Source organism: Hemicordylus capensis, chromosome 6 (assembly GCF_027244095.1).
Source record: "Hemicordylus capensis ecotype Gifberg chromosome 6, rHemCap1.1.pri, whole genome shotgun sequence".
Taxonomy (NCBI): domain Eukaryota; kingdom Metazoa; phylum Chordata; class Lepidosauria; order Squamata; family Cordylidae; genus Hemicordylus; species Hemicordylus capensis.
This window is the reverse complement of record NC_069662.1, coordinates 46,274,316-46,301,911: the sequence shown is the minus strand read 5'-3', so window position 1 is coordinate 46,301,911 and position 27,596 is coordinate 46,274,316. Positions and strand designations below refer to the sequence as shown.

The following is a 27,596-nucleotide window of genomic DNA, read 5'->3' as shown; positions in this document are numbered from 1 at the left end:
CCTGCTTCCTGCTCCCCGCCCCGCCTCTCTGGCTTTTGAATTTGGCTTACTCTCTTTTTCTATCACTGAATACATGTGTTATAAATATATTAGACAGATGAATGAATGAATGAGTGGCAAATGCTAAAATTCTGTACTTACATTAACAGGTAATCTCAGAGTAAAGCAAAAAACAAACAAAAACAAAACCCCCATCAAAATTATGTCTCTTGTTGCCTCAGGGTTGTCTCTGACAAAGCATTAGTAGTATCTGTTTCTGCCCCAAATGTAAATTTGTTTGTCTAAATGGGCTTGAGAACACAAAAAGAGCCCTTCTGAATCAGGCCCAAGATTCATCTTGTCCAACATCCCATTTCCCCACAGCATCCTGTTTCCCACAAGCAGGAGATGAAAGCAATAGCCCTCTCTTGCTGTTGCTCCCCTGCAATGGGTATTCAAAGGCACACTTCCTTTGAACCTGGAGTCAGTCTATAGACTGTCAAGACTAGTAGCCATTGATAGACCTGTCCAGTGTCCTCCATGAATTAGTCTAATCCCCCTTTAAAGCCATCCAAACTGGTGGCTGTCACCACATTCTGTAGCAGAGAATTCCATCAATTAATTATGTGGTGTGAGAAAAAGTACTTCCCTTTGACCTAAATTTCCCAACAGTTGCATGGGATGACCCCTGGTTCTAGTGTGCTAAGAGAGGAAGAACCTCTCCCTATCCACATTCTCCAAACCATGCATAATTTTATAAACCTTCCTACCCCTCTCAGATTCAGGAGTTGGGAACGCAACTGTTTAAATTTTGATCTGTATGTAATGATCTCATAAGTATGAAATACTGTTGTCTCCTTTTATTCTAAGTTATGTATTCTTAGTAGTTCTGGTAGGTCCACTTTCAGTACCTTGATCTGTGTTCAGGAGGACTTTTTAAAAGTTTATTTGGTTTTATTGTTTGTAGTAGAAGTTTGACTGTCTTCTCTTCTACATTTGTTTTAACATTATGCTGGTCACTGACCGAAATAAAGAGATTAGATTAGATTATAAACCTTCCGCATGTCTCTAGTCACCTTTTTTCTAAACTAAAAAGCTCCAGATGTTGTTACTTTACTTTGTAAGAAAGATGTTCTAAGCCTCCCCACCCCGATCATTTCGGTATCCACTTCTATAATATCCTTGCCATAAGAGTGCTGCTTTCCTATTGTCTCTGCCAACATCTTGTCGAGCAACAGAGTGAATTGGGGGCAAGAGCGGAGTAATTTTTGATGATTCCTCCTGCCTCCATTTATGCTATTTATTTATTTATTTGTTTGTTTATTTGTTTGTTTATTTATTTATCATTAAAACTCTTATACCGCCCTTCCAAAAGGCTCAGGGCGGTTTACATTAAAACATCATTAAAAGCAGTTAATAATTAAAACAAAAATTATAAAGCATAAAAACAATGATTAACTATTAAAAACATCATAAAACAACAAATAAATAATCAGAACAATTTAAAAACAAGTTTTAAAAAGCTGAGAAAGCCTGGTTGAAGAGATGTGTTTTCAGGTATTTTTTGAAAATTGCCAGAGATGGGGAGGATCGTATCTCAGCCATCCAGAAATATATTTGTGAGGTCTGAAGTGAGGTCTGGGAGTTGATGTTTGCTGGAAAAACAAAACACTGAATAACCTGTGCAGTTATCCTAACAGACTTATTTATTTATAGCAACAGCAATAGCACTTACATTTATATACCGCTTTATAGCCGAAGCTCTCTAAGCGGTTTACAATGATTTAGCATATTGCCCCCAACATTCTGGGTACTCATTTTACCGACCTCGGAAGGATGGAAGGCTGAGTCAACCTTGAGCCCCTGGTCAGGATTGAACTTGTAACCTTCTGGTTACAGGACGGCAGTTTTACCACTGCGCCACCAGGGCTTTATTGCATTTATATAACACCCCATATAAAATATCTGGGTGGTTTACAATACTTCATCCCCAGGTTAATTTCCAACCATTATGAAGTCATTTTGAGATATCAGAATATGGCAGGTAGTAGTATGTTATGCATTGTATTTGGAACAGTGACTTGGGGAATAAATATAAGTTTAAGTTTAAATATAGTGGACCTGGAACCCATCTGGAGCTCTCCTTTTGTAGGCATTACAATAAACAGATAACTCCGTAATGTGTGCATTGAGTTTGATGGGCTTGTTGGGGGATGTCATCTTCAGTTTATCACTTTATGGATTCAAGCCCTGCGGGCTATGGGTGTGCCTTTGACATATTTCCTGTGAATGGTATTGGTGTAAGTAACTGAGGGAACTGAAATAATTCTTCTTTCTTTTCCTTCCTTCCTTCCTTTTTTCTTTCTCTGTTTGCATAGAATGAGATTGTGAGTCATAGCTTGAAACGGAGGAGTGTTTTCTTTGGCTTCTTTGTACTGATCAAGTTTATTAAAGGGGGAAAAGCAGCCTTTCAAAAGATGATTTTGTATATGTGTATGTTTGTTTTATCAGGAGAAAAATATGCGCTTCCATGGTTGAAGGCCTATGTGCTGGCTCAAGGTTTGTGCTCCCTTGGTATATGTGTTATCTGACAGACAATTATTTATTTTATCAAAAAGTTAAAAATTGGATGGGAAGATATAAGTAAGCAATAGTGTGGTTTGGGTGGGGCAATAAGAGTATCTACCATAGATGTACCCTGCCATAAGAGTGCTGGGGGGATGGGAAGCATGGGGATGGGAAGCATGTAAAAGTTCATGCAATATATACATAGTTAAAAAAAACCCATCTAATTATGTAAAGTTTGCATTTCAGTATAGAATAACCAGGCATGCGTTCAAGATTGCTTGCTGGTCTTGAGGAGGGAGGAAGCAACAAGCTTGTAGCAACATTTCCACAGCAAGGATATAAAATAAATAAATAAATCACCAAGAAAACAAGAGGGGAAGGATAAGCTAGGGCTGCTAGGGCTGGAAATCTCCTAGGGTTGGATTTCTGGCTGGCTGGCAGTGTTTGTGTCTTTGCTAGAGGAGAATCCTGAGTGGGGGATTCATTCATTCCAGGTGAGGGCCCCAGCTTGTGGAAGGCCCCACATTCCTGAGCTGAGTCAGTTTGACTGCTGGTGTTGAATACAAGGCTCAGACCAGAGGAGCTTTGAGGCCAAAGGATGTCCCCCCCCCCCCCCGTCCACCATGTTGATTATCTTGTTTTGGTTGACTGAACAGGGGCTATACACCTACATATGCACATAGAGAGAGACAAAATAGGCTGTAAGATGCCCTGGATCTGAGAGTTAGATAAGTTCCTATTTAGAGCAAGTCTGGACTCTTAGATGTCATAGCAAACTTTCCCAGATCAGGAAAAAGTTGTAAGCATATTTCCAAATATAGTTAAGACCAAGCCATGGAAAGAAAAATGACTTTGATTTCAGTTGCACTCTCATATATATACACAGGTAAAAAGAACAGTTCTTGGGCTTGCCTGTTCGTCACCCTCTAACATCCATAAAACAGAACCTGTTGTGAAGGGCTATATCAGAGCTATTCAGAGAAGGGCAGGCTTAGTTTTCACACTCACATCATTGAGTTTTTTTGGATGAAGTAGGTCTGCTACAATTTGGGATACAGTGGGTGGCAAGTAAGTATAAGGGAACCAGAAGTCCCTGGTGAGTGTATGCTCTCGCCATGCACCAGTACTTCAAACCATTTCTGTCTTGTCTGAATCTGGAAATGTGGAGAATGTCGGATTCCTTCTGCTGCCAGCCGTTTGTAACCAAGAGTTGAAATTGGGCAGAAAATGTCAGGTGGTAGAGGGAACCCCACATTTTTGGGTTTGGATGACACAAGAATACCAGTGTGCAGTGGGAGTGTGCACTCTCCAGGGACCTCTGGTTCCCTTCTACTTACACAGTTGTGTGAAGCCACTCTGTGTGTGTGTGTGTGTGTGTGTGTGTGTGTGTGTGTGTGTGTGTGTGTGTGTGTAGGGGAGCAAAATCTGTCCTCAGCTCAGATCATATTCACCTGGGCAAAAGACAGTCACTGAGTATAAATCTTTACATTACGCTTGGTGGTTTGTCCTTCAGTTATGGTATCCTATACAAGTGTATGTTCATGCAGCCCACAAATTATCTCTATACTATATTTGACTATGTGGTCTATGCAGTGTGGTCTATCCATGCTGCAAGCAGACTGTGGGGGTTATATACAAAGAGTGCTTCCGCATGTAATGTGAAACTAGAGTTTAAGGAGCAGAGTTTCCCAAACCTGTATGTCCAAATGCAGGAAACTCTGGTTCCATGAGGAGAGTGGCCCACTTTTTGAATCTCCAGTTTGAACCCTCGGGTTGTAGTGAATTTTGTTGCCCCAACTCGAGGTTGAACGGAACCTGCATTACACCCTAATGTGAAATGGCAGGCTGTGTTCCCTGTAACTGGAGTTGAGGGAGGAAGCTCTTCCCTCCCTTCAGCCATGATTGGCTGTGCGGGGATATCCTTTATGCAAGAAGGAAACCTGCACAGATAGCTCCCCTTCCTCTCTGCAGACTGCAGGCTCCCTGCTCTCTGTTACATCTGAATTTGGACAGGAGAGGGTGGTGGGGATGGGAAGCAGAACCACAGGTCCATTGGACCCATGGTTCCATGTTAGATGAGAATTCAGCCAGAGAAACCTTTGTAATCACCATTGAAAGATAAAGCAAATTTTCAGTCCTTGTAGTTCTAGATATGTATAGCGTTTCTTATGTTGCATTTTCTGAAGTTAATTGTCATCCCTCCACCACAAACGACAGTTCCTAAGGTGGTGCACATAATTATAAATAGGGTAGATTCCTCCTATCTCAGTAAGGTGCTGGGTAGGGTACAAGAACTTGGTAGGACAGCTCTTCTCTCTTTGTTGATCAATTCCTCACTGTCCGACCTTTCTGTTTCCCTCTTACACTCTCACAAATGGGTGTGCACATAGCTCCTGAACCAGAGTAGGATACTTGTCTTACCCTCATTATAATCATGTGAACTGCCTTTCTATCTTCTTTGCTCCATATCTTATGTTCCCTGTTCCTCATACAGTCCATCTCTTTCCCCGCCTCTAAGTTAGGGATGTGTACAGAACCAGTTAGCCCGGTTTGGTTCAAATCCGAACTGGATTTGAACCAGACCGAGCATGTTCAGTTACACCCCCCCCCCCGGGATCGGTTTAAATTCAACCAGTTTGGGCCTGGTTCAGGTGTGCTGGGTACCATTATATTTTGTTTTTTAAAAGGTTGATTTACCACCACTGTGTGCAGCCCGAGTATTCATACGACCAGGGACCTGAGTAAGGGCATGCTCATGCCCTTTTACCCAGGTAAAAGCCTGGTTGAAATTCCTGGGCTACCCGGGGAGACAGCGCCAGGATCGGCCTTGATCTTGACACTTGACACAAGCTGCCCTACCCTCATAGGGCTGCCCAAGCCTGGGTAGGACTGCTCATGTGAACAGCCACAGAGACAAAGACAGGCCCTGAGTATAATTCTTTACATTCTCCCATATACATGGATTCATTGCATTCATTAATATTGGGCTAAGTAAAGGACTCCACTTGAGGACACCATTGCAGTAGGGGTAAAATCTGCCTCCTTCGCCTGACCCTTGGTGGTCTGTCCTTCAGTTATGGAGTCCTATACAAGTGATGTTGCATCTATAAAACAATTCCTTTTGCTTGTTTTTCCACGAATTGTGTATTGCTACACAGCATGCTTGTCTCGTTACAGGATATGATTTAGAATTGTGCACTAAAGAAAAACATGTTCTGGGACAAAACATAAGTAATGTTTGAATCTAGGATATAATATATAACTCAAGGTAATATACACACATGTGGTTGATTTGTGCAATTTTGACCGGGTGCCTAGAGCGCCCGACTCGTGGGGGAAGCCCTCAATGCACCGCACTCGTCGCACAGTGTACTGTGGGATATCTGGAGGCTGGGATGCATTTTCCCACACAGCTCACGGCAACCATGCAGCTCATGGCAGTGCTGGTCATTTGTGCGCACGAGCTGTATGGCTATGATCGCCATTGGATCATCTGGGGGGGAAGTAACTGCTCTCTGGATCATCTGGGGGGGGAAGTAAGTGCTCTCTTGCCTTCCCCCTCCCCGGCTCCCTGGCCCAGCAGAAGGTCTATCATGTTAACACCCACTCATCCACTTTTTGCTGACATGTTTTTCATAATTATGTTTACAATTACCTATGGTTTCCCCTTTTGCATCTGCATCTTTGCATGTGAAGAGTACCAATACAGCGGTGTATGTGTGCCTCAAATGCCATGAGTGTACCTAAGGTTTTGGAGCATTAAAAAAAATTGGTAAATGATAAAGTAATTGCTTTATCTGGGGAAATTATTCAGAAATTCCAGAGAAATTATGAAAAGGCACATAGTTGTGGTTAGAATAGAGGAGACTCTCTAGCAACTATGCAGAGTGCTTTAACATTGTGGGTCCTCATTTTGCAATTATGTGACCAATTGGTAAGCAAAGATAGTTACCATTTTTTCACTTAATGAATACAGACATTTTAAACTAGAAGAAAGAAAGTAGGGTTTGCTTGTTTTCTGAATAAGTAGCATAATAGTTCCCTTTCTAATCTAATTTTCTCAATCTACAGAAAATCATCTTTAAAAAAAACTTCATAAAACCATAACATCCTATGTGATTTTGAAATTGGGTTCTTTGTGTGATTAAGAACACAAATTTAATAATAACATTCAATTCATCTTCTCTTCTCTCTCATTGATTTTGGACGAGACTACTTTCCCATCAACCATCTCTTCAACGACAGTCTTGATCCTCAGAACTTTATTTTTTTCTGGAAATAAGGACATGCAATTATAAACTACTGACTACTACAACCAATAAATATGACGCTGTCACAAGTGGATTAATGTTGGGAAGAACCCCGCTAAAATCCATATTGCCAAAACTGTAGGGACCCAACAGAAAATGAAAGCTGGATGTTTACAGCAAAAATATCTTCTTGGGCTGCTAGAAACTGTACCTGGCCTTTCCAAAGGCCAAAATAAATGAACTACAATATATTCCTAAGTCTTGTAATTGTCACAACAGTCCTGTGAGAAAGATTAGGTTGATAGTCATTTGCCCATAGCTCACTGGAAGCAATACATATTCCAGTTAATAACAAGGAACAAACAGTCTCATATGAGTTTGCTGTTCCCAAGCTACACTTTTCACATGGGCAGACTGCTCATATGAGCAGATAATTGCAGAAATTAGTGCTCATTGATCATTTGAACTAGCTCTAAGAACTTCTTTAGAACTTCCATTATTCACCTTCTAAAGCAGGGCTGCACAATTTTGGACTTCCACTGTTTTTGGAATACAACTCCCAAAATCCCTAGCCACCATCACTAATAGTCAGAAATTATGGGAGTTGTAGTCCAACATCTGTAAGAGGGCCGAAATTGTGTAGCGCTGTTCTAGAGACAGATGTGCGGTTTGTCTGTTACTTTTTCACATGCCTTCATAAAGAGATGTGACTTGCAAGAATGTATCCACCTACACAATGTGAAAAGGGGCCCAACAGCATAACAAAACCTTTATAAAACATCTGTGCTGTGTAACACAGCGGTTGATATTACTGCCTTACAAAGAATGGGTGGGCGGGCTGTTGCTGCTAACAGGGGTCACTCAAGAGCTCCCTTCCACCCAACCTATTTGCTGTAAAGCAGTAATAAATTTTTTTTAAAGTAGTCAATGCAATGGATTTCTGAAAAATGGACAAAATTAAATATTATTTTTAATGAAGGAAACCCCACTGAAGAATTGCCCTCCACAAACCAAGAGAAAGAGGGTTGCAGACATACCTCGTTCAGCTTCTTCTTTTCTAGCTATCTCCAGTTCTGAAAGAATAGTCCTGTTTAAAAAACAAAAACAAAAACCCAACCAAAACTTTTTGTAAATTCATGATCCTGACTACTCATTTGAGTTCTTTGTTTCAGTCTGGCAAGGCATTTGGGTTGAGCCTAAATCTGCTTGCATATCTGCTGGTGGACTGAGGATGCACCATGTTGCTTCCTGCTTAAGCACACCAGACACTTAAGCACACCAACTCCTAGTGCTTAGAAAATTTACAACCCAAATGAAAGGTCATTTTAAAATCCTTCTATCTGCCTATAGTCATTGTGCCTTTTGTTGTCCCTGTGATATTCACTCTGTTTTTCAGAATCATTCTTTCTAGATAATGGTAATCTGATTACTTACACAATTTAAGGCAGATCTGGCCACAGTTACCCATGCCTTAGTCACGTCATGGCTGGCTTACTGTAACACGCTCTACGTGGGGCTGCCCTTGAAGAATATCCGGAAACTGCAGCTAGTACAAAATGTGGCAGCTAGGGTTTTATCTGGAGCTGCCCGTTAGGATCACATCACACCCATTTTGAAAGAGCTGCACTGGCTGCCAGTTTGTTTCCGGATCCAATTCAAGGTTCTGTTTTTGACCTTTAAAGACCTTAACGGTTTCATACCTAAGGGACCGCCTGCTCCCAAGGGTTGCTGCCCGCTTGATGAGGTCATCTGAGGGGACTCTGCTCTGGGTGCCGGCAATGAGGGAGGATCGATTGTCGTGCATGTGAGACAGGGCCTTCTCTGTTGCTGCCCCGAGACTCTGGAATGCTCTTCTGGTGGCTATTTGCAACTCGGTCTCCATCACAGTTTTTAGAAAGCATGTTAAATCTTGGCTTTTTACCCAGGCCTTTATCTGATTGTCTCTACTGCTGCTTCTTTGTATTTTGCACAGTTTTTATGCATGTATTTTAAATCTTTTTAGTCAGATTTGTTTTATATTTTAGCTTAATGTTTTAATTGTGTCATTTTTATAGTCTTGTTTTTAAATTTTTGTGTAAATCGCCTTGGGATTGTTTTAATGAAAGGCAGTATACAAATTTAACAATAAATAAAATAAAATAAAATAAATAAAATTTAAGCATTTTTGGACCGAATCCCTCACCTGCTATCTTCCCCTTCCAGCAGGCGACGATAAGTGGCAATCTCTGCCTCTAGTTTGACCTTTATGTCCAAGAGGCTGTTGTATTCATGACTCTGCTGCTCCATGTCACTTCGCAGTTGCATCAGTTGTTCCTCCAAATTCACAAGATTAGCCTGGATTTGAGCCAACATTGCTCTATAACGTGCTTCAGTCTCTGCCAGAGAGTTCTCCCTATCCGTTTTCTAGATGAAGATATCAGAAGATAACAAAGTGATATGAAATTCAAATGAATTTTCTGCACCTTGCAAATTAAATGAACATGTTTGTATTTATTTGTATTTTTTTCATAACATTTATTATCCTGTTTTTCAGCCCCAGAAGGGCTCCCAGAGTGGCATACAATAAAAACATTTGAACATTCAGAACAGAGCAGCTCAAAATGCCTGCAATAAAACCCAAGTTCTAAAAGGTCTGGGCGAACAAAATCAGCTTGGCACCAGCTGAAGCTCTCTGAGAGTTTGTTCCGGAATTGGTGTGCCAGGACTGAAAAGTTATTATCCCAGTATCCACCCACCTCACCTCTGATGTTGAAGGGATATAGAGAAGGACCTCAGGGCCTGCTTGCTGGTTCATGGTAAATCTGATGTCAAGCTGTTCCAAACTGGACAGTCTCAGTTGCACTCCTGACATTCATTGGCCAACATCCTAATGTGTGTGTAGCAAAGGAAGCACATGTGCTACGTTCTAGTTTAAAGCAACACAGGTGCTCATATGAGGTGGATGAGGGTGGAGGAGAGTTGGTCATGTAGTAAGCATGAATTGATCCCTTTGTTAAGCAGGATTTGTACTGGTTTGCATTTGAATGGGAGACTGCGTGTGTGAGCCCTGTAAGATATTCCCCTTAGGGGAAGGGGCTGCTTTGGGTAGAGCACCTGCCTGCTTGCATGCAGGAGGTTCCAAGTCCTGCCCCCCTGGCATCTCCAGATAGGGCTGAAAGGGAACCTTGGAGAAACTGCTGCCAATCTGTGTAGACAATACTGAGCTAGATGGACCAAAGTTCTGACTTGGTATATGACAGCTTCCTATGTTCCTTTGATTTTAGATATAGCGCTCTGTGTCATCTGAATTATATGACCCTGAGGGTCACGAAGCCTGGTTAGATCAATCAATCAATCTTTATTATGGTTACAGACCAGCATAAAGCCTGGTTAGAACTGAGACAGGAGTTGAGCATCTTGCAACTCTAGATTATTATTATTATTATTATTATTATTTATTCAAGTAGCAAGGAGTATGCTCTTTTGAGTGAGAATTGGAGTTTAAGGAGGAAGGTGAAAGAGAACGCTATAAAGTACAACTGAAGTTGTACCATGGCTGTTGCTCTAAATACATGAAACAAATACATCATACAGTGTGTGTAGAGTTTTCTGGCAAAGTGAGTGGAGTAGTTACATCTACAGGATAATTTAGAGGAATTTTAGAATACAATGTACATGTTGGCTGTATGACTACTTTCTGTGACTGTATTATGTGGCCCAGTGGGTGATGTTTGCTGCCTGGAATGGGCAGAGATTATTTTAGTGGCAAGACAAAAGTGTGTGTGTGTGTGCGCGCGCGGGGAGTTGGTTGGTTTCACAAAACGTTTCATCAGAATCATAAATGCCCTCCATTGCAAAGCAGCTAAGAAATTATCTGAACCTTTGAGTGATACCTCACTGGCTAGCATTGCCCATGTGATCCAACAGCTTAGGGAGGCTGGCGGTGACTCCCTGGCCCCGCCCCCTGCACCTGATGTTAGGCACAGGGGCCCGGCTAGCCACACCCTGTGTCTGATGTCAGATGCAGGGGACGTGGTCTTCCTCCCAAACAGGGCTGCATTGGGCAGCGTGGGCCGGAGAGACTTGCCCTGCCTTAAAGCAGGGAGAACTGTTCCGGCCGCACTGCCAATGCAGTGCGGGCCGATCTTTCTCCTAAACGGGGCTGTGCAGTCCCATTTGGGAGGGAGATTGATTGGCCCCGCGGCATTGACAGCGAGACCAGGAGGGCTCTTCCTGCCTTTAAGGCAGGGAGAGTCACTCCGGCCACGCTGCATCGGCAGCACAGCCAATTTTGGCTCCAAACAGGGCTGCGCGGCCCTGTTTGGGACCGAAATAACACCTCCCGCATCTGGTTTTACGAAGGGCACATGAGGTCAATTAGAGTGAGGGCAATATTTCCTGTATTGATCTCATGGCCATGCTAGTCATGAGGTATCACTCAAAGACTCAAGCATGTGATTCCTGATTGGCTGGGAAACAGAGAAGAAATTATCACAAGAGCAGCAGCAGAGGAGGGAAAGAGCAGCTACAAACAAGCCAGAAACAGTGATCTTCTGTCAGTGATAAATAGCATCAATTTTATTCAGCAAATTCTTTCCACAATATGTGCTTTATGATGTTGTTGCATCACACTGCACAGTAGGTGGAATTACTGGGCTATCATTTCCGGGCATTGTCTTTTTCCTGATTTCTGCCATTCTACCTTAGTTCGGCCACTTTGTCTCTGGGGCGTGTGTGTGTGTGCGTGGCGGGGGGCAACATTTATAATTCCTTAGGCAATGAAGCTTCTGCCTTGAATACTTTGTTGAAGGAAGGGCAGGAACCAGGAATGTTTCTACCTTTTCCTTGCTAATAGCAGGTTTTTCTGCCTGGCTTATCCCAGACCTAGCAGTAGTAAATGAGTATTTGGGGGTACCTGCCCTTGGAAGGCCCTTATATTGATCAACAGGCAAGGCAGGTCTCAAATTACAGTATAATTAGCCAATTGAAATAACTGTGTTACTGTACTTGAACAGGTTTTACCAAGTTAAGTTGTGACTGGAGCTCAAGCTCCAAGTCCTGGAGTACACGTCTTCGTTCTGTGATCTCAGTTCTCTGGCTGTCAATTTGGGTAGCAGTAGTGGACACTTCTACTTTCCATTCTTCAACCTGAAATTAAAAAGAAAAGAAACGAAGATCCCAATAAATAGAAGGCAAATATATTGTAGTAGGGCAGGTAGTCAGTAAGATTAATAGATTACCGCTTTTTATCAACTAACAAAGTACTCTGGATTGACTGGGCTGAAGCAGATTTTGGTTATTTTTTTAAAAATAGTAAATTATTTTTAATACAAGGACTTGCCAAAAAAAAAAAATGTGAGTGGCAGCTGCCACCTTAGAAAAGATATTGCTCCTTCTCTCTCCCACATGAGGGAACCTAAATCTAAAACTACAATTTCCTTTTTTTCTTTACAATTATTTTTTAAAAATTTGTCTTTAAAATTATGTAATCAACTTTAGTGAACAATCTGCATATTTATGCTTAGAGTTGTTTGGTCACTTGAGACTGATAAAGCCTTAGGTGGAAGTATAGGGAATGAATGGCAGTTCAGTCTCCAAACAGCAAAGCAAAACTAGTTTTGTGAGAAAGCAGCAAAGCAAGAGGTCTAGAGACAGTTCTTTAGTATTGAAGAACTACAATGATTTATTTAAAGAAAAGGTTACAAAAAATGTGAAAGAGCCTGCAGTTTATTTCAGCTGTAGCTCATGGCTGAAGAGAGAGACCAAAACAAACAGCCATCTCTGGGGAGACAAAATGGAGACTAACACTGGAAGAACAAAGAGGGGAGGAGTCTAGCACTTTTATCCATGACCCTAACACACACATCCCAGTGGTCACTATGAGACATTGCAGCTGAGAGCTGATTCTGCCAGGGTTCTAGCTCCGAACAGGAAGAGGAGTGTGCAAATCCTTGCTCAGCACTTTTGGCTTGCTTTAAAAGTCAAATTTAATGTCCAAAGAAGACCATCTTTTTCCTTTCGTGCTTTGTCTTAGGATGGGGAGGAGGGAGCAGTCTGTCCTATTTTAAAGTAAAATCACTGTCTGATCAGCCTATGTCTCTCCATCTTGTTACTGAAAATAGGTACAGACACTAGCAAGTTGGGCAAACACCCTCTCCATGTACATATTTTTCCCCTTTTCCTTTTAGCCAAAGAAGAATTTATTATAATTCAAAAATAATCCTGCACTCAAATACCATTTGCACCAAATAACATTATTGCCCAGCTGATGCTGCATCTCTTTAATGTGTGATCAATGGTTGTTTTAAAACTTGGAATAATGATAATGGCCTATTTTACAGAAGTGTTTCAGGAACAAACAAAATAAAGATTGTAGAACAGTTTTTACATGTAACGTGCTGTGGAAACGATGATCCATAATAACAACACACATCACCTGTTTATCAAACTGGTCCTTAACCTCTTGACGATGCTTTTCTGCGATGGCTTCATATTGTTGGCGCATATTATCCATCATCTGTCCTAGGTCAATGCTTGGAGCTGCATCCAGCTCCACACTGACAGTCCCACCCAGTTGCCTGCGCAGTCGGTCTGTTTCCTGCAAGCATCAGTGACCATGATTATTCTGTGTTCATTAATATCAAGTCAACATCAATTCAAGGAACAGGTTCACTCATTTTGGGGGTCCCTATCCCATATTAGGGTCAAGTCTCTGACATACGAGTTTGACCAGTGAACCAAATGAGAATGCCCATTTGTGTCAATTCAGCTATCACAGATTCTGACACAAAATTCCTACAGAACTTTGCTAATGGTAGATTTTCAAGCCCTGGCAGCTGCTGAGCAATTGGAATGGGGGTGGGGCTATATGGTCTGCCCCAAATTTCATTGTTCTATTGGCCATGCAGAAAAAGAAATAAAAGTGAGAAGCAGCTAGGGCGATATCCTTCACTTGAATAATGACTGTTTCTCAGTCATGTTTTCCTGCAACTGAGAATATCAATGGCACTTTTAAAATATTTTATTTACCTCTTCATGATTCTTCTTGAGATAGGCTAGTTCTTCCTTCAGACCTTCCAGCTCATGCTCCAGATCAGACTTTACCAGTGTGAGGTCATCGATTAGTTTCATTAGCCCTCCTATGTCATTTTCCACATTTTGCCGGAGCCCCAGCTCATTCTCATACCTGTTTCATTTTTTATAATAAATTGCAGTATCTCAATGAAATTCTAATATTGAAAAGACATTCTGATCACACAAGCTAGTCATTCATTCGTTTGTCTGTTCATTCGTTTGTTTATTATATCTATCCTGCTTCTCCTTCAGGAGGCTCAAAGGAGCTTACATGAGATTCCCAACAGGTCTTCAACTAGGTACTGATCAGGGGAAGTCATGCTTGGCTTTCGTGATGCCATAACCATTCTTTGGACATATCAGCTATGAAGTGTCATTAGATTTTTGGCTGGGTCTTGGAGATTATGGTTTTATATTCTGCAGTATATCTTTGCTGTGGCATCTTTGAAGAAACAAAAAAGGAGAGAGAACCCTCAGATTCCTCACAGTATGCTTATTAAGTCTGACATGTTTTGGAAAAGTCCTTTATCAAAGGCACTTTCAGAAATTGGACAACAATATTGTATAAAGGAGCCTTTATACAGCAGAATTGTAATATATGGTTTTAGCCTCCATTATACAATATTTTTGATCAAGCTCTGAAAGTGCCCTTGAAAAAGGACTTTCCCAAAGCACCCAGGGAGGCTCTTCACATGATCAGTACCTGGTTGAAGGCTATTCAGACAATCAAAAGGCAGCCCTGGGCAGCTGGATCGGTTGGATCGGCTACCCACACGACTGCGGGTGGAGCCGGTGGGGGCTGCGGGGATCGGGGGCCACGCAGCCCCCGGAAGTTCCAAAATGCCCCGCACCACGGCAACACACAAGCAAAAAGATAAGGTTAACAGAGTGCTTGCTCCGTTAACCTCATCTAAGGGGAGGAGTACTTAGTGAGGTTTGCTGCCGGGAGCCTCACGGCTCCTGTTGCAGCACATGATCACCCAAAAGTGGGCTTGGCTCCCTTAGACCGCTTTTGGGCAATTGTGAGAATAGCCTCTAGGCCTATTTCCTTTTTTGTTTCTTTGGTGGTGCCTCCACCCTCCTTACTCCCCCTGCATCCCCGTGGCGTCTTTGAAATAAGAGCCACTGTACAGTAGCAAAAACTGATAGCATAAGGTAGTGCATTTGGGGCAGAACTAAACATTACAGATATCTACAAACCCAAATTATCTATCTACACACATACAAACACGGACTGTGTTAATTCAAGTTTTTGAATTTAGTGTTTTGTTACTTCAACCCTTGGCAATCATAATATATATATAGTACATACTTCACTCTGAAATCATCAGCAGCCAGCTTGGTGTTGTCAATCTGCAGGATGATCTGTGTATTATCTAGTCGTGCAGTTATAATCTGGGAAACAATGTGTGCAGAAATGAAGAGGTTAATTATTGATCTGGAGCCAGCAAATCGTCTCAGAAACTGACATGTTGTCAAATACTTACATGGTACAAATACAGGAAGTGAATTGCTTGTCCATCTCAATGGTCGTTGATAAACATATTGGGCAGCATCCAGATGTTATAAATCTCATTGAAATTAATGGGACTTAAGTTAGTCATTGATTTCAATGGTACTTAATTATGATTACCTAGTCTAGATGCTGCCCAGTGACCAGTGACCCAACCTTTGTCCAGAGGGCAGCTTCCAGCTACTGCCAGCTGGGTGCTGAATCACTCAGCTGAGAATGCTGGGAGTGTCCTAGGGAAAGACGGGTATTGAGGCTGTGCACACAAGCAGCCCAGCCCAAGTAGGACAGCCCAAGCCTAGGTTGGGCTACTTGTGTGTAGCACTGGGATCACGGCCGATCCTGATGCTGCCTCCCCCACAAGCCTAGGAATTTACCCCAGACTTTAACCTGGTTAAAGGGCACGTGCATGCCTTTTACCCCAGGTTTGGGGTTGTGTGGGTGCCTAGAGTGCCCAATTCACAGGAGAATCTCCCAATGCACCATGCTCATTGTGCATTGCATTATGGGATGCCTGGAGGCTGGGACTAATTTTTCTGATGCCCAGAGATCCACACTGCTAGGAGTAGTGTGGATCATCTGGGCACGTGATGGCACACCAAGGAGGACTGCATCCATTGTCTCGGGGGAAGATAACTCTGCCTTCCTGCCACCCTCCCTCTCCACCCCTGTTATGGTTGTGAAAATGACCTTATTATGTTCCTGGCATGCACAGTACTTTGCCTGGGAATGCAGGTTGCCCAGCCAGCTCATGCTAGTTCCTTTCACCATGTGCACTGGCAAGAACCAGAGTAGGCTGAAATACCTCATGTGTCTAAAGGACTGCAGTAATATTCAGCACTGAAACAGAGTCTTTGGAGGTGTCCACAGCATGGCTATTGATGCCTATTCCCTTCTGGATCCCATCAAACAGCAATCAAACATTTGGTGAGAACCAGGAGCACATGCATGCCACATCAGTTTCCCACGTCTCCCAGGAGATCTTCCTTGGTCTTTGAGAAACACGGAGAGTACAAAATATTATCTGGTACTGTGGTGATGTTACTGTTATTTATTATTTATTTCTACAGTGCCATTGGGGTCACTTTATGATTTCTCATAAACAAAAACCAACCAACCAACAAAAAACAACAAAGTTCTCTGTCCTCAAAGACCTTATAAAAATGAAAAGAGGCATTCATAACAAACCACTGTAGGTACGGCAGTGTTTTGTTGTCAGTGGTCTTTATGTTCACTCACTAGTTTCCCCACCTTTGTGGGAAAGTTATGCCTTTGTCTCAGAGGCTGGGTCTACATGTGCAACAGAATGAGGAAGTAGAATTGATGGTACCACACCAGACTGCAGGAGATTTCCCATATGAGTGGGCTTTACTGTGGTGGGGGGAGTGGTATAAGCTAGGATGAGGCAGGACAAAAGTATATAAAGCAAGTATAAGTGTAGATAAGCATATACTGGATTAAATCTGCACTGTTCACATGCTGCTTTTTATTATGGTTGAGTTCGGTTATGGTATTAAATTTAGAGCTCTCTGCCCAGCCATTACCCAGCTCTGAATTTTTTCCCCTCTTTCTCCCCATAGATTTGGTTTAAAAATGTGTCCTTTCTTGATTCTGCAATGGCGTGGTTGCGCAAGGGCCACCTTTTAAAACAAGAACACCCCCCCCCCCCGCAGAGAACAATAACTACCACCGGGGGGGAGGGAATTGCTCTGCAGATGCCATTTTGTGTTTCTGTTGCCATTTCATATTCTGATTTTCTGATTATTTTTATGATAACTTTAATGGTATTTTCAGATTATGTCCAGTCTTGAGTACAGTACAGAACATGACAGTTTCTATGGATTTTGTATTTGCATGTCTCTTGTTCTAACAAACCACTGGCACTGTGAGATAAAACTGGAGGCAGGGGGATTTTTTTAAAAAAATTGCATGGAAGTTGACTGCAGGGTACAGGAAACAAGCTTGCCCGGTTAAGAATTGAGAAGGGGTGGCAGGTGGAGGCACCACCCCAGAGTTACACTCAGGCAGGTAGCCACACCTTCACCTCTCACTTTATCCACTTTATCTGAGGTCTCTCCATATGGCACAGCAAAAATTCCGGAGTATCCCATACTGCCGTTTTTAACAGTCTCCCAAAATGCAACTTTTAATACACACTTATATTGCATATTAAGGGACAATCAATATGAATTGTCATGGGGTGGGGGGGAACCTTTGGTTGTATGAATGGCACTTTGCTGTTCCCATATTAAAATAAATGTAAATCCTTCCCTTGTATGGGCTCCCCACTCCTACCCACCCTGTGCTAGTGATGCAGGAGTACATCACCATTGGGAAAGCTTCCAGGTGAGGGAATCACATTTCCGAATGGTTTCTTGTTTAAAAAGCTCAAAGAGGGCAGAAAATAGACAGAAAAAGGAGCAGGTTTGGCTATACTGTAGCTGATGTGCTTTTTTCTTTTTTTTCTTTTTGGTTAAGCTACAGGGAACTTTTTTTAAATACATGAAGGTACTCAAGATTTCATCTCCCACCGGCAGTCAGAAGAGGCACAGTGTACTCCACCAGCTAATTCTCTTTAAAAAATAAAATAAAAATCTGTACATGTTATCTGCAGTTCTAAACTAAATGTGACTTTGTATTTCTTAGCATGTTGATGAAAAGTCCTATCATGCTGAAAGTAGCACATGAATTAATATGTTGAATGATGAGGTAGATTGAAATTTAAATTTTAACCAGACATGTACTTGTTACCCAAAACAATGAATGCTTAAACAAAAACGTTTCATTAATATATTTTTTAGAAAATAATGTGGTGGGGGGAAATTCCATGACTTTAGGACCAATGACAAGAACTTGGACACCCACCCACCCACTTCTTCAGTAGGTGACGCCTCCCAAGTAACGATCTACTATGTATTTACTTTTTAAAAGGTGTGACTTTGTGGCAGAGATTAGATTAGCCGCAAGATGGTGATAAGGATAGAATCAGACACATGAAAGGCATAGATATTGGGCAATTCACATCAGCCCTTGCAATTTCAGAACAAATATCATTTGTGCTGACAGTCAGGTACAAACTAAAGGGCCCTAGGAGGGTGGTTGTTTGATTTTGTTGTTGTCGCCAGTCTTCCATGTTGTTTCAAGATGGCAGCCACTTAAAGTATAGGCCCTTTACACCCCTTTATAGCCCATGTGCTGACAGCCAGATGCAAACCAAATTCACCGCACATGGAAGGGGGTCTTAGGCAGGTGTCACCATATTAAAAGGAGTGGAAAGTAAACACCATTACTTCTATTTAGAACTACTTGTTTATCACCATTTTGTAGCTAATTGATCACTGCTTCTTTTCCACAATCATCTGGAGTTGAAACAAATGTTCCATACAACACAATATAGTGCTATTTTATACAGCAATGTTTGTCCCCATGGCCAAGATCTTTTCATAATATTTACTTAGAAGTACAATTCAGCAAAAGTTCCCTGCACTTTAATTAATAACATCCTTGCAGCTTCTGCCTGTTTTGTTGTTTCATGCTGAGCATGGCAGAGCATTATTTATGATAAACAGTCTGTCATTTCCCCCCATGAAAAGCCTGTCAATTGGGCATTAAGGAGAGCTCCTGCTCCCACTTTCATTATTTGTCCCCCCCTCTTTTATGACAAAATAACCCAATTTTTCAATAAAAATAAAAAGGGGAAAAAATGAGAGGAAACCAATAATTGAGCCTTCTTCCTTGCAAAGTGAGTGAACAAAATATGGCAAATTTTGTGGTAATGGAGATTAAACTATTAATGTGGAAGCAATTTAAGATGGCATTAGTGGCTATGGTGGATGATTTGCATCTGGATAATTCACTCTCAATTCTTTTTGCTCTCTCAGTAGATTTTGGCATCAGCGCATGATGTGCAGTGGCAGGGTTGAGCACTGAGTGGTAAGTGGCATTTCCACCTCCCAGCAGGATGCCCAGGCAGTAGGGATGTGCATGAACCTGTTCAGAGGCCCTTTTAGAAGGGACTCCTTGTAAAAGGTTTGAGCACTGGGGTGGTTCAAAGTTCGAAGGTGGGTGTGTGTCTCATTTAAAGGCGGGGGAGGGCACACTTACCCCTCCCCCACCTCCCCCCCTCTGCTGGTGCTTGGTGTCGGTAAAAGTCTTCAGGGCAGCAGTGTACCTCCCTGCCACCCCTTCTTTGGCCGGAAGTGGCCAGAAGTACTGGGCACGTGTACATCCAGCCACTTCTGGATGAAGAGGGGGAAGGGGTGACAAGGAGGTATACTGCCGCCCTGAAGGCTTTTACCAACACCAAGCGCCAGTGGGGGAAAAGCAGGGAGAGGGGTAAGTGCACCCTCCCCTGCCCTTAAAGTGAACCCCCCCCCCACAAGCCATCTCCGCCTGGTTCCATGCACATCCCTACCAGGCAGTAGTTGAGGTAGTGGTGACAGGGCCGCCAGTGGTAATAGAGAATGTATGCTTTGTGCATGTGGTGCTGCAAATGGGGTGGGGGCGGGGGCGGCAGGGAACACAGGCCCACCCTCCCCTAGCTACTCTCCTGTTTTCATTGTAATTGTGGCTATCCATTCCCAGTCTTCTGAATGAGACATTTGACCACCTTAACATCCTATGTGTATGTTTTGATAATTATGCATACCATCCTATGTGTATGTTTTGATAATTATGCATTGATCTACAAAATTGTTTGAAAATCTCTTCATGACAGAACTTAGATCTGTGAGGTTAAGTATACCTTTTATGCCTTTGAAATGCTAGTAGCATTTTTTGAAGGATAGGGTTCAGTCCAGTGAACCACATTATGCACAACCATATTGGTTGCACTCCATCGTTGTAAGAGCTTTAAGGGTCAAAACCGGTGCTTTGAATCAAGGTCAGAAGCAAACTGGCAACCAGTGAACCACCGCCATCTTATCGGGATTAAGTTTCAGTTTGTTTGTCTCTAACACTGAAGAGCCTCCAAACATCAGTTCAGAGTGTTTACTGCCTTCCTGGTATCTGCTAACTGAAATTATAGGTAGAACTGGATGTCATCAGCATTCTGATGACACCAGAGCCTATACCCATGGATGACCTCTCCTAGTGGTTTCATATGTATATTAAACAGCATGCGGGACAGAGTAGATCCCTTTGATACCCCATAGGCTAACATCCAAGGAGTAGTGTAGGCATCTGCCACCACTGCCTTCTAGGTGCAACCCTCCAAATAGGACTGTTGCCACTGTATAACAGTGTCTCCAAGTCCTAATCCAGAAAGATGACCCAGAAAGTTACTGAAACCCTGTGAGAGGTCCAGGAGAATCAACAGAGTCACACTCCTCCTGTCTGTCTTTCTGTTGAAGGCAGTTTCTCTTCCATACATAGGCCAGAAGTCAGACTGGAAAGGATCTAAGTAATCAGTTTAATCCAGGGTCACCCGATGCTGAGATGCCACCATGCATTCCTCCACTTTGCCCAAAAATGGGAGCCAAGAAACTAGTTGAAAGTTCCTTCAACAGGGAGGTCACTACCTCCTAATTCTAGGAAGAATTTACTCCACCACTCATAGACCCAGTCCCTCCATGGCCACTATCACCAACAGGTGGTGAAGAAGTAAGATTTCTTTGCTGCCATCAGTGGCATAAAGTAGGTCCTAATATGGGCTGTGTAACCTGTGTTCGGTCATATTCACTCTGGGTCTTCCACCAGCAATACTCAAGCTGTCTACTGGCCCACTTCATTGCTTACAACACTCCTGTATATCAGGGGGATCAATTGAACTTGGAAGAGGACACTTAGGCACAATGTTGTCAATCACCTAACCCGTATCTTCAAACCAAAGAGAAACCAGGATATAAATAGGATCATCCACTTGCTCAGCAGGAACCCGCCACCCCAAGCCATCATGAATACATTAGGGTCTATAAGCCTCTGAGTGTGAACCATCCTAACTTGCCCCTCACACACACTTGCAGAGGTGGAACATAGGAAACTGCCATATACTGAGTCAGACCATTGTTCTATCTAGCAAAGTATTGTCTTCACAGACTGGCAGCGGCTTCTCCAAGGTTGCAGGCAGGAATCTCTCTCAGCTCTATCTTGGAGAAGCCAGGCAGGGAACTTGGAACCTTCTGCTCTTCCCAGAGCGGCTTCATCCCCTGAGGGGAATATTTTGCAGTGCTCACACATCAAGTCTCCCATTCAGATGCAACCAGGGCAGACTCTGCTTAGCTATGGGGACAAGTCATGCTTGCTACCACAAGACCAGCTCCTCTCCGACTAGATCTCCACCAAATATTCTCTGAGGGAAGCTAGGATGCCTCCTTGTCTTAAGGAGGCAATTATTAGACCACTTCTGAAGAAGCCTACCTTAGATCCCTCAGAGTTGAGCAACTACAGGCCTTTCTCCAACCTTCCATGGCTGGGCAAGGTAATTGAGAGGGTGGTGGCCTTGACCCATTTCAAACTGGCTTTTGGGCTGGCTATGAAGTGGAGACTGCCTTGGTTGGCCTGATAGATGATCTTCAATTGGGAATGGACAGAGGAAGTGTGACTCTGTTGGTCCTTTTGAACCTATCAGCGGCTTTCAATACTATCGACCATAGTATCCTTCTGGAGTGTCTGAGGGGGTTGGGAGTTGGAGGCACTGCTTTGCAGTGGTTTCGCGCCTACCTCTCGGGCAGGTTCCAAATGGTGTCTCTTGGAGACTGCTGTTCTTCAGAATCTGAACTTTTGTATGGTGTGCCTCAACGCTCCATATTGTCTCTGATGTTGCTTAGCATCTACATGAAACCACTGGGAGAGATCATCAGGAGATTTGGTGCAGGGTGCAATCAGTATGCTGATGACACCCAAATCTATTTCTCCATGTCAGCATCATCAGAAGAGGACATAACCTCCCTAAATGCCTGCCTTGAGTTGGTGATGGGCTGTATGAGGGATAACAAACTGAGATTTAATCCAGATAAGATGGAGGTACTCATTGTGCAGGGTTGGAACTCGAGAGACAATTTTGATCTTCCTGTTCTAGATGGGGTCACACTTCCCCAGAAGGAACAGGTACGCAGTCTAGGGGTGCCTCTAGATCCAAGTTTCTCCCTGGTCTCCCAGGTTGAGGTGGCCAGAAGTGCCTTCTATCAGCTTTGGCTGATGCGCCAGCTGCGTCCGTTTCTTGAGATGAACGACCTCAAAACAGTGGTACATTTGCTGGGAACCTCCAGACTGGATTACTGCAATGTGCTCTATGTGGGGCTGCTCTTGTATGTAGTCCGGAAAGTACAGTTGGTCCAGAATGCGGCAGCCAGGTTGGTTTTTTGGTCATCTCAGAGAGACCATATAACTCCTGTATTGAAGGAGCTACACTGGCTGCCGATAAGTTTCCGGGCAAAATACAAGATGTTGGTTATAGCCTATAAAGTCCTAAACAGCTTGGGCTCTGGATATTTAAGAGAACGTCTTCTTCGACAAGAACCCCACCGCTCACTGAGATCACCTGGAGAGGTTTCTCTGCATTTGCCACCGGCTCGTCTGGTGGCCACTCAGGGACGGGCCTTCTCTGCTGCTGCCCGAAGGTTTTGGAATGCACTCCCTAGTAAAATAAGAGCTTCCTCATCTCTGACAGCTCTTAAAAAGTCTTTAAAGATGCATCTGTGCACCCAGGCTTTTAATTAATATTGTTTTAATGGTTTTAATGCTGTTTTAAAATATTGTTTAAAATTTTTTAAATTGTTATAATGTTTTAAACTTTTTGTTTTAAACTAATGTTTTACTTTCTGTTTTTATTTCGTTGTAAACTGCCCAGAGACGTAAGTTTGGGGCGGTATAAAAATATGTTAAATGAATGAATGAATGAATGAATGAATGTATTGACACTGGTATTAAAACCTTCTGAAAATCCTCAGGGCACTACCCAAAGACCAATTGAGTGTGTGACCTGCCATATGTGTGGGACCAGATGCTAAATGAGACAAGCCCAAGATCATCATGGAGGAAAGCCCAAAGTCATCATGGAGGCCAAGCCCAAGGTCATCATGGAGGAAGTTCCATCCTGAACCAGACATGGTGAACTCAGTGTGGATGTTAAATATTCAGTTTTAATGATCCTCATGACAAATATTTCAATTTTGTAAGTTCTTTACTTAGCAGAAATGTGCCGCCAAAAAAAAAAAGAAAAGAAAAAGAAAAGGCACATTGTTACATATCCAGGCTGAATGATTGCTACCATGGGTGAACTTTGTGGCATTAACGACCAACATTATAAATGTCCTGACGTACCTTCAACACATAATGAGATTATAGTTCACCATCTTCAGGGATCTTTGAAATGTGAGTGGTGCCAGATATTGAGGAGTTGCAATTTTTAATACTTGTCAGGGTCAGTTCAGCACATTTATTTAAACAGTGTACCACACCAAAAAGGTAACTCATGATTGCTTTGTAATGTCATCACCATGAGAAAATTATTGTTCCCGGTCAGTTAAAAGGGAACATTCAGCATAGGGAGAGAATAGCATGTAAGGGAATAGCAGATTGTATTTCCAAAATAGACTTCTCTAATATTTACAAAATCATACAGGTATACACGAGGTTTCTCAGGAATTAAATAGCATATTACCTTGTTTTTGAGATCCTCAATAATTTTGTAATGTTCACGGTAGTCTTGTCGAGTGACAGGGGAGCTTTTCTCATACCATTGTTGGATCTGCTTTTCAAGGTGAGAGTTAGCATTTTCTAAGGAGTGCACCTTTTCCAGATACGAAGCCAAACGGGTGTTCAAATCCTGCATGGCCGTTTTTTCATTGCCGGCAAGAAGCAGGTCATTAGTGAAAGTGCTGGGTTGAAAACTGCTTCCCAAGCCACCCCAGTTGGTGCTGGTGGAAATACGGGTGCCATAGCCACCAGCTCCTCCATGGACACTGGGCGTTTGGTACTTTTTGATAGATGATCTGTAGATTGAACTGCTTAGGCTTGGTGTAGTAGCAGGTTGGAGAGTAGAACTTGTACTCCTCAAGTAGGTGGTACTGGGTAGAGCCATTGGGAATGTTTTTAATGAAGAAATCAAAGAGCTACCAATTTCTCAATGTTTAGTGTAGAGAATGCTCTGTAGAGCAAACTTCTTGGGCCTTTATAGTCCATATAGTAAAAAAAACGCTTGACAGTGATAAACTCCGCCTTTACTGATACACTGTTAAGGTAGTGTTGACACTCACCATTTTGCTCGCAACCCATCATCTAGCAATAAAAGAAACCTTTGGTCTACAATTCCACATTTAACCAGCAGTTCATCTGTACTTCAGTACAAAGTCCCCAGGGGATCCAGGTTTCTTTGTGCCTATTTTGGAGCAAAGATACAACCTTTTGAATAATTTATTGCACTCTGTCTGTCTCTGTAGCTTGCCATAGTCTGTGTAAAATGTCCCCTCCCTCTGGACAAACTAACAGAAGGGAAATGTCAAAGCTTGGGAGGTGTGAAAGTTATCCTTGTGCAAATATACAAAAAAGTAGCTTTAGCGTAGTTAACTGATGCCTGAATCCACTTTAATTTTTAAGTTTACCTCCACAGAAATTCAAATATTTCCTTTTGAACTTTTAGTTCCTTCCTTTATTTTCAAAGCAATAATGATGATGATAACAACTTTATTAATAAAGTTATGTTAATGTGGGGGTCATGTTAATATGGAGTTACTTTGGATAAAACCAAAGTGTATTTCATGGGGATAGGAACATAGGAAACTGCCATATACTGAGTCAGACCATTGGTCTATCTAGCAAAGTATTGTCTTCACAGACTGGCAGCAGCTTCTCCAAGGTTGCAGGCAGGAGTCTCTCTCAGCCCTATCTTGGAGAAGCCAAGGAGGGAACTTGAAACCTGCTCTTTCTAGAGCGGCTTCATCCCCTGAGGGGAATATCTCGCAGTGCTCACACATCAAGTCGCCCATTCAGATGCAACCAGGGCAGACTCTGCTTAGCTATGGGGACAAGTCATGCTTGCTATCACAAGACCATCTCTCCATAACGGGATGCAAGTCAATGAATTCGTTCTGCATCAGATCCATGCAGCTGAGCAGTAGGTTCATATGGTAGGCTAACGTAATATATTTGCCAGTCTATCAATGATGTTGACATCTAAGTCTATTGTTGTTCAACTCAAAAACATCCAAACACACTTATAGCGCTGAAGCAAGTCAAAAGTCCCATCCCGTTATGTCACTCATCCTTCCACCTCACCATTCATGGTTACAGTGGCATTTGTCTGAAGAGGTAAATGCTGTAACCATTAGACCAGGTGCTTCCGTCATTGGCAGCCTGGGGCCTTCCACAGATTTTTAAACCTAAAAATGCATTAGGAGAGCTGCAAAAGGCCATCAGAACACAGGTTAGTTGCAGGGGAGAACATGTGTGCTGCCTTTGCTTATCTGTATATGTCTTGTCTGAGGGTGGTGGCCTCGATTGAGGCCAATCTGTTTCTTTATAGTCAGTATAATATAATACACAGGCACTGTATTCTGCTTCCTATGCTGATTTCTTTATTTCAGAGGTATATATTCCATTTTTTCTGAACAATGCAGCATAAAGCAGCCAATAATAAATAATCAGAAAACATGAGTACAAACATTATGATGAACAGTGAGGCAACCCTCTTAAAACAAAACAAAACACCCTTTTATTTATATTTTACATTTTATAAATCACAAAAACAAAGTAAGCAGAAAAATCAAAACAATGGTTTCAGAAATGGATATAAAGTTGAAATTTGACTTCCTTTCTAAAGATGCTTGGAAAATGCCATTATTTGGTAATAGTGCCTAAAAACATGCAGACTGCTCTTACAAAAGCTGGTTTTCTGCATAGAGCAGCATATACTCTCAAAATAAAAGGGAAACTGAAGGAACTGAAAAATGAGAGAATAGGGAGCAAGGATATACAGATCAGTCAACATATAATGGTACATTTTTTAAAGTTATCAACATTAAGCAATCAAATCTTGATACATATAGAGAGCCCTTTCTCACGAGCAGTGAGAAAGGGCAAGAGGGTTAGTGGGGCAGAAACACTAAAGAGCTTATCTCCCAACAGATGACTGAGGGTGTCATCTTCGGTGAGCGGATCGCCTAACCAGACGACTACTGGCTGCTGCCAGTAGCTTGGAGGGCCGGGGTGCCGGGGTGCGTGCCCCCACCCCGGAGCGCCAATAATACACTGCACACATATGAGGTACATTATGGGGATTTCCCCTCCCAGAAGCTGTCTGACAGACGATCACAGGAACTGAGTTAGGAGAGCGCTTGCTCTCCTAACCTCGTTTTAGAGGGTCTCTGTGGAGGCAGGTTTACTGCTGTGGTGCCACTGGGATCAGACCTGTATCCTGGCGGTACACATGCACAGGCAAAACCAGGCTGGGTTTCCTTAGCCTGGTTTTGCCTGTGTGTGTGAATAGCTTCATAAGATGCTATAGGTTTAAACATCCCCAATCCTTTTCCTTTTCCTTTGCTTTTGAAAACCTCATTCCCAGACTGAGGATGGACTTGATTTCTGCTAGACCATCCATCTTATTGGTGCATTAGTTGCAATATCTTTTGATTTTTATCTTATTAGGTTTCTTCTACTTCTTCCTTAGTTGTGTGTGTGTGCGCGCGTGCGTGTATTTGACTGCCATTGTAATTTGTGGCTTCCCTCACTGATTTTGCCATCTGAGGTCATCTGCTTGCGTGCACCTTAGTTCTCTCTTTTTGCTTGTGGCACAGTTGAGCCTGGATTGTGTTGCCCCATCATTGTCCTCCAGGCCATGCAGGGTCAGCCCATCCTTTAGGCAAAGTAGGCAGTCACCTAAGGTGCCAAGCAGGGAGGGGCGTCATCGGCCTGGGTCACATGTTGCCCCTGTGAGTGGGAGTAAGTGAGTGGGCAGGTGACGGAGCGGGTGCTCCCCATCCTTGTTACCCACCCGGCTGCCCATTTGCTCTGCTTGCTGCCCCCACCTGCCACTCCTGCCACTGCTGGCTGCTTCTGGGCAGCCAGCCTGTTGTGGCACGACGTAGTAAAGTGATTATAATGTGTCGTGACAGGCTGATGGCAGGAGTGGCAGCCGGAGGCATCAAGAAGAGCAAGTGGGCAGCTGGGTGGGTGATGGGGACTGCCTGCCCACGCATCCAGTTTCTCTCCTCACCACCTCCATCTGTCGCTCCTGCCACCGGTCTGCTGTGGCACATTATAATCACGTGGCTGCAGTGCATGGTGATGTCCTCTTGTAT

General features: G+C 42.9%; 1 protein-coding gene and 1 long non-coding RNA gene across 5 annotated transcripts in view; one reads left to right on the top strand and one right to left on the bottom strand.

The window, feature by feature from the left end:
• The window catches only part of LOC128329163 (uncharacterized), a 199,736-nt gene that overhangs the window by 147,254 nt on the left and 24,886 nt on the right, over positions 1-27,596 (top strand). For 3 of the 4 annotated variants that reach the window (XR_008309539.1, XR_008309544.1, XR_008309543.1), the window contains exons 5-6: positions 19,242-19,293; positions 23,250-23,409. This is a non-coding gene — a long non-coding RNA (uncharacterized LOC128329163). The remainder of the gene's footprint in view (positions 1-19,241; positions 19,294-23,249; positions 23,410-27,596) is intronic. The other variant, XR_008309542.1, reaches the window with a different exon arrangement.
• On the bottom strand, positions 6,664-24,194 carry LOC128329160 (keratin, type I cytoskeletal 42-like). Its single transcript, XM_053259749.1, has 8 exons — positions 23,963-24,194; positions 15,163-15,245; positions 13,806-13,962; positions 13,213-13,374; positions 11,799-11,924; positions 8,980-9,200; positions 7,835-7,884; positions 6,664-6,819 (listed from the first exon to the last, which is right to left on the bottom strand). Exons 1-8 carry the CDS (start codon positions 24,131-24,133, stop codon positions 6,719-6,721), a joined length of 1,071 nt encoding a protein of 356 aa, XP_053115724.1. The 5' UTR covers positions 24,134-24,194; the 3' UTR covers positions 6,664-6,718.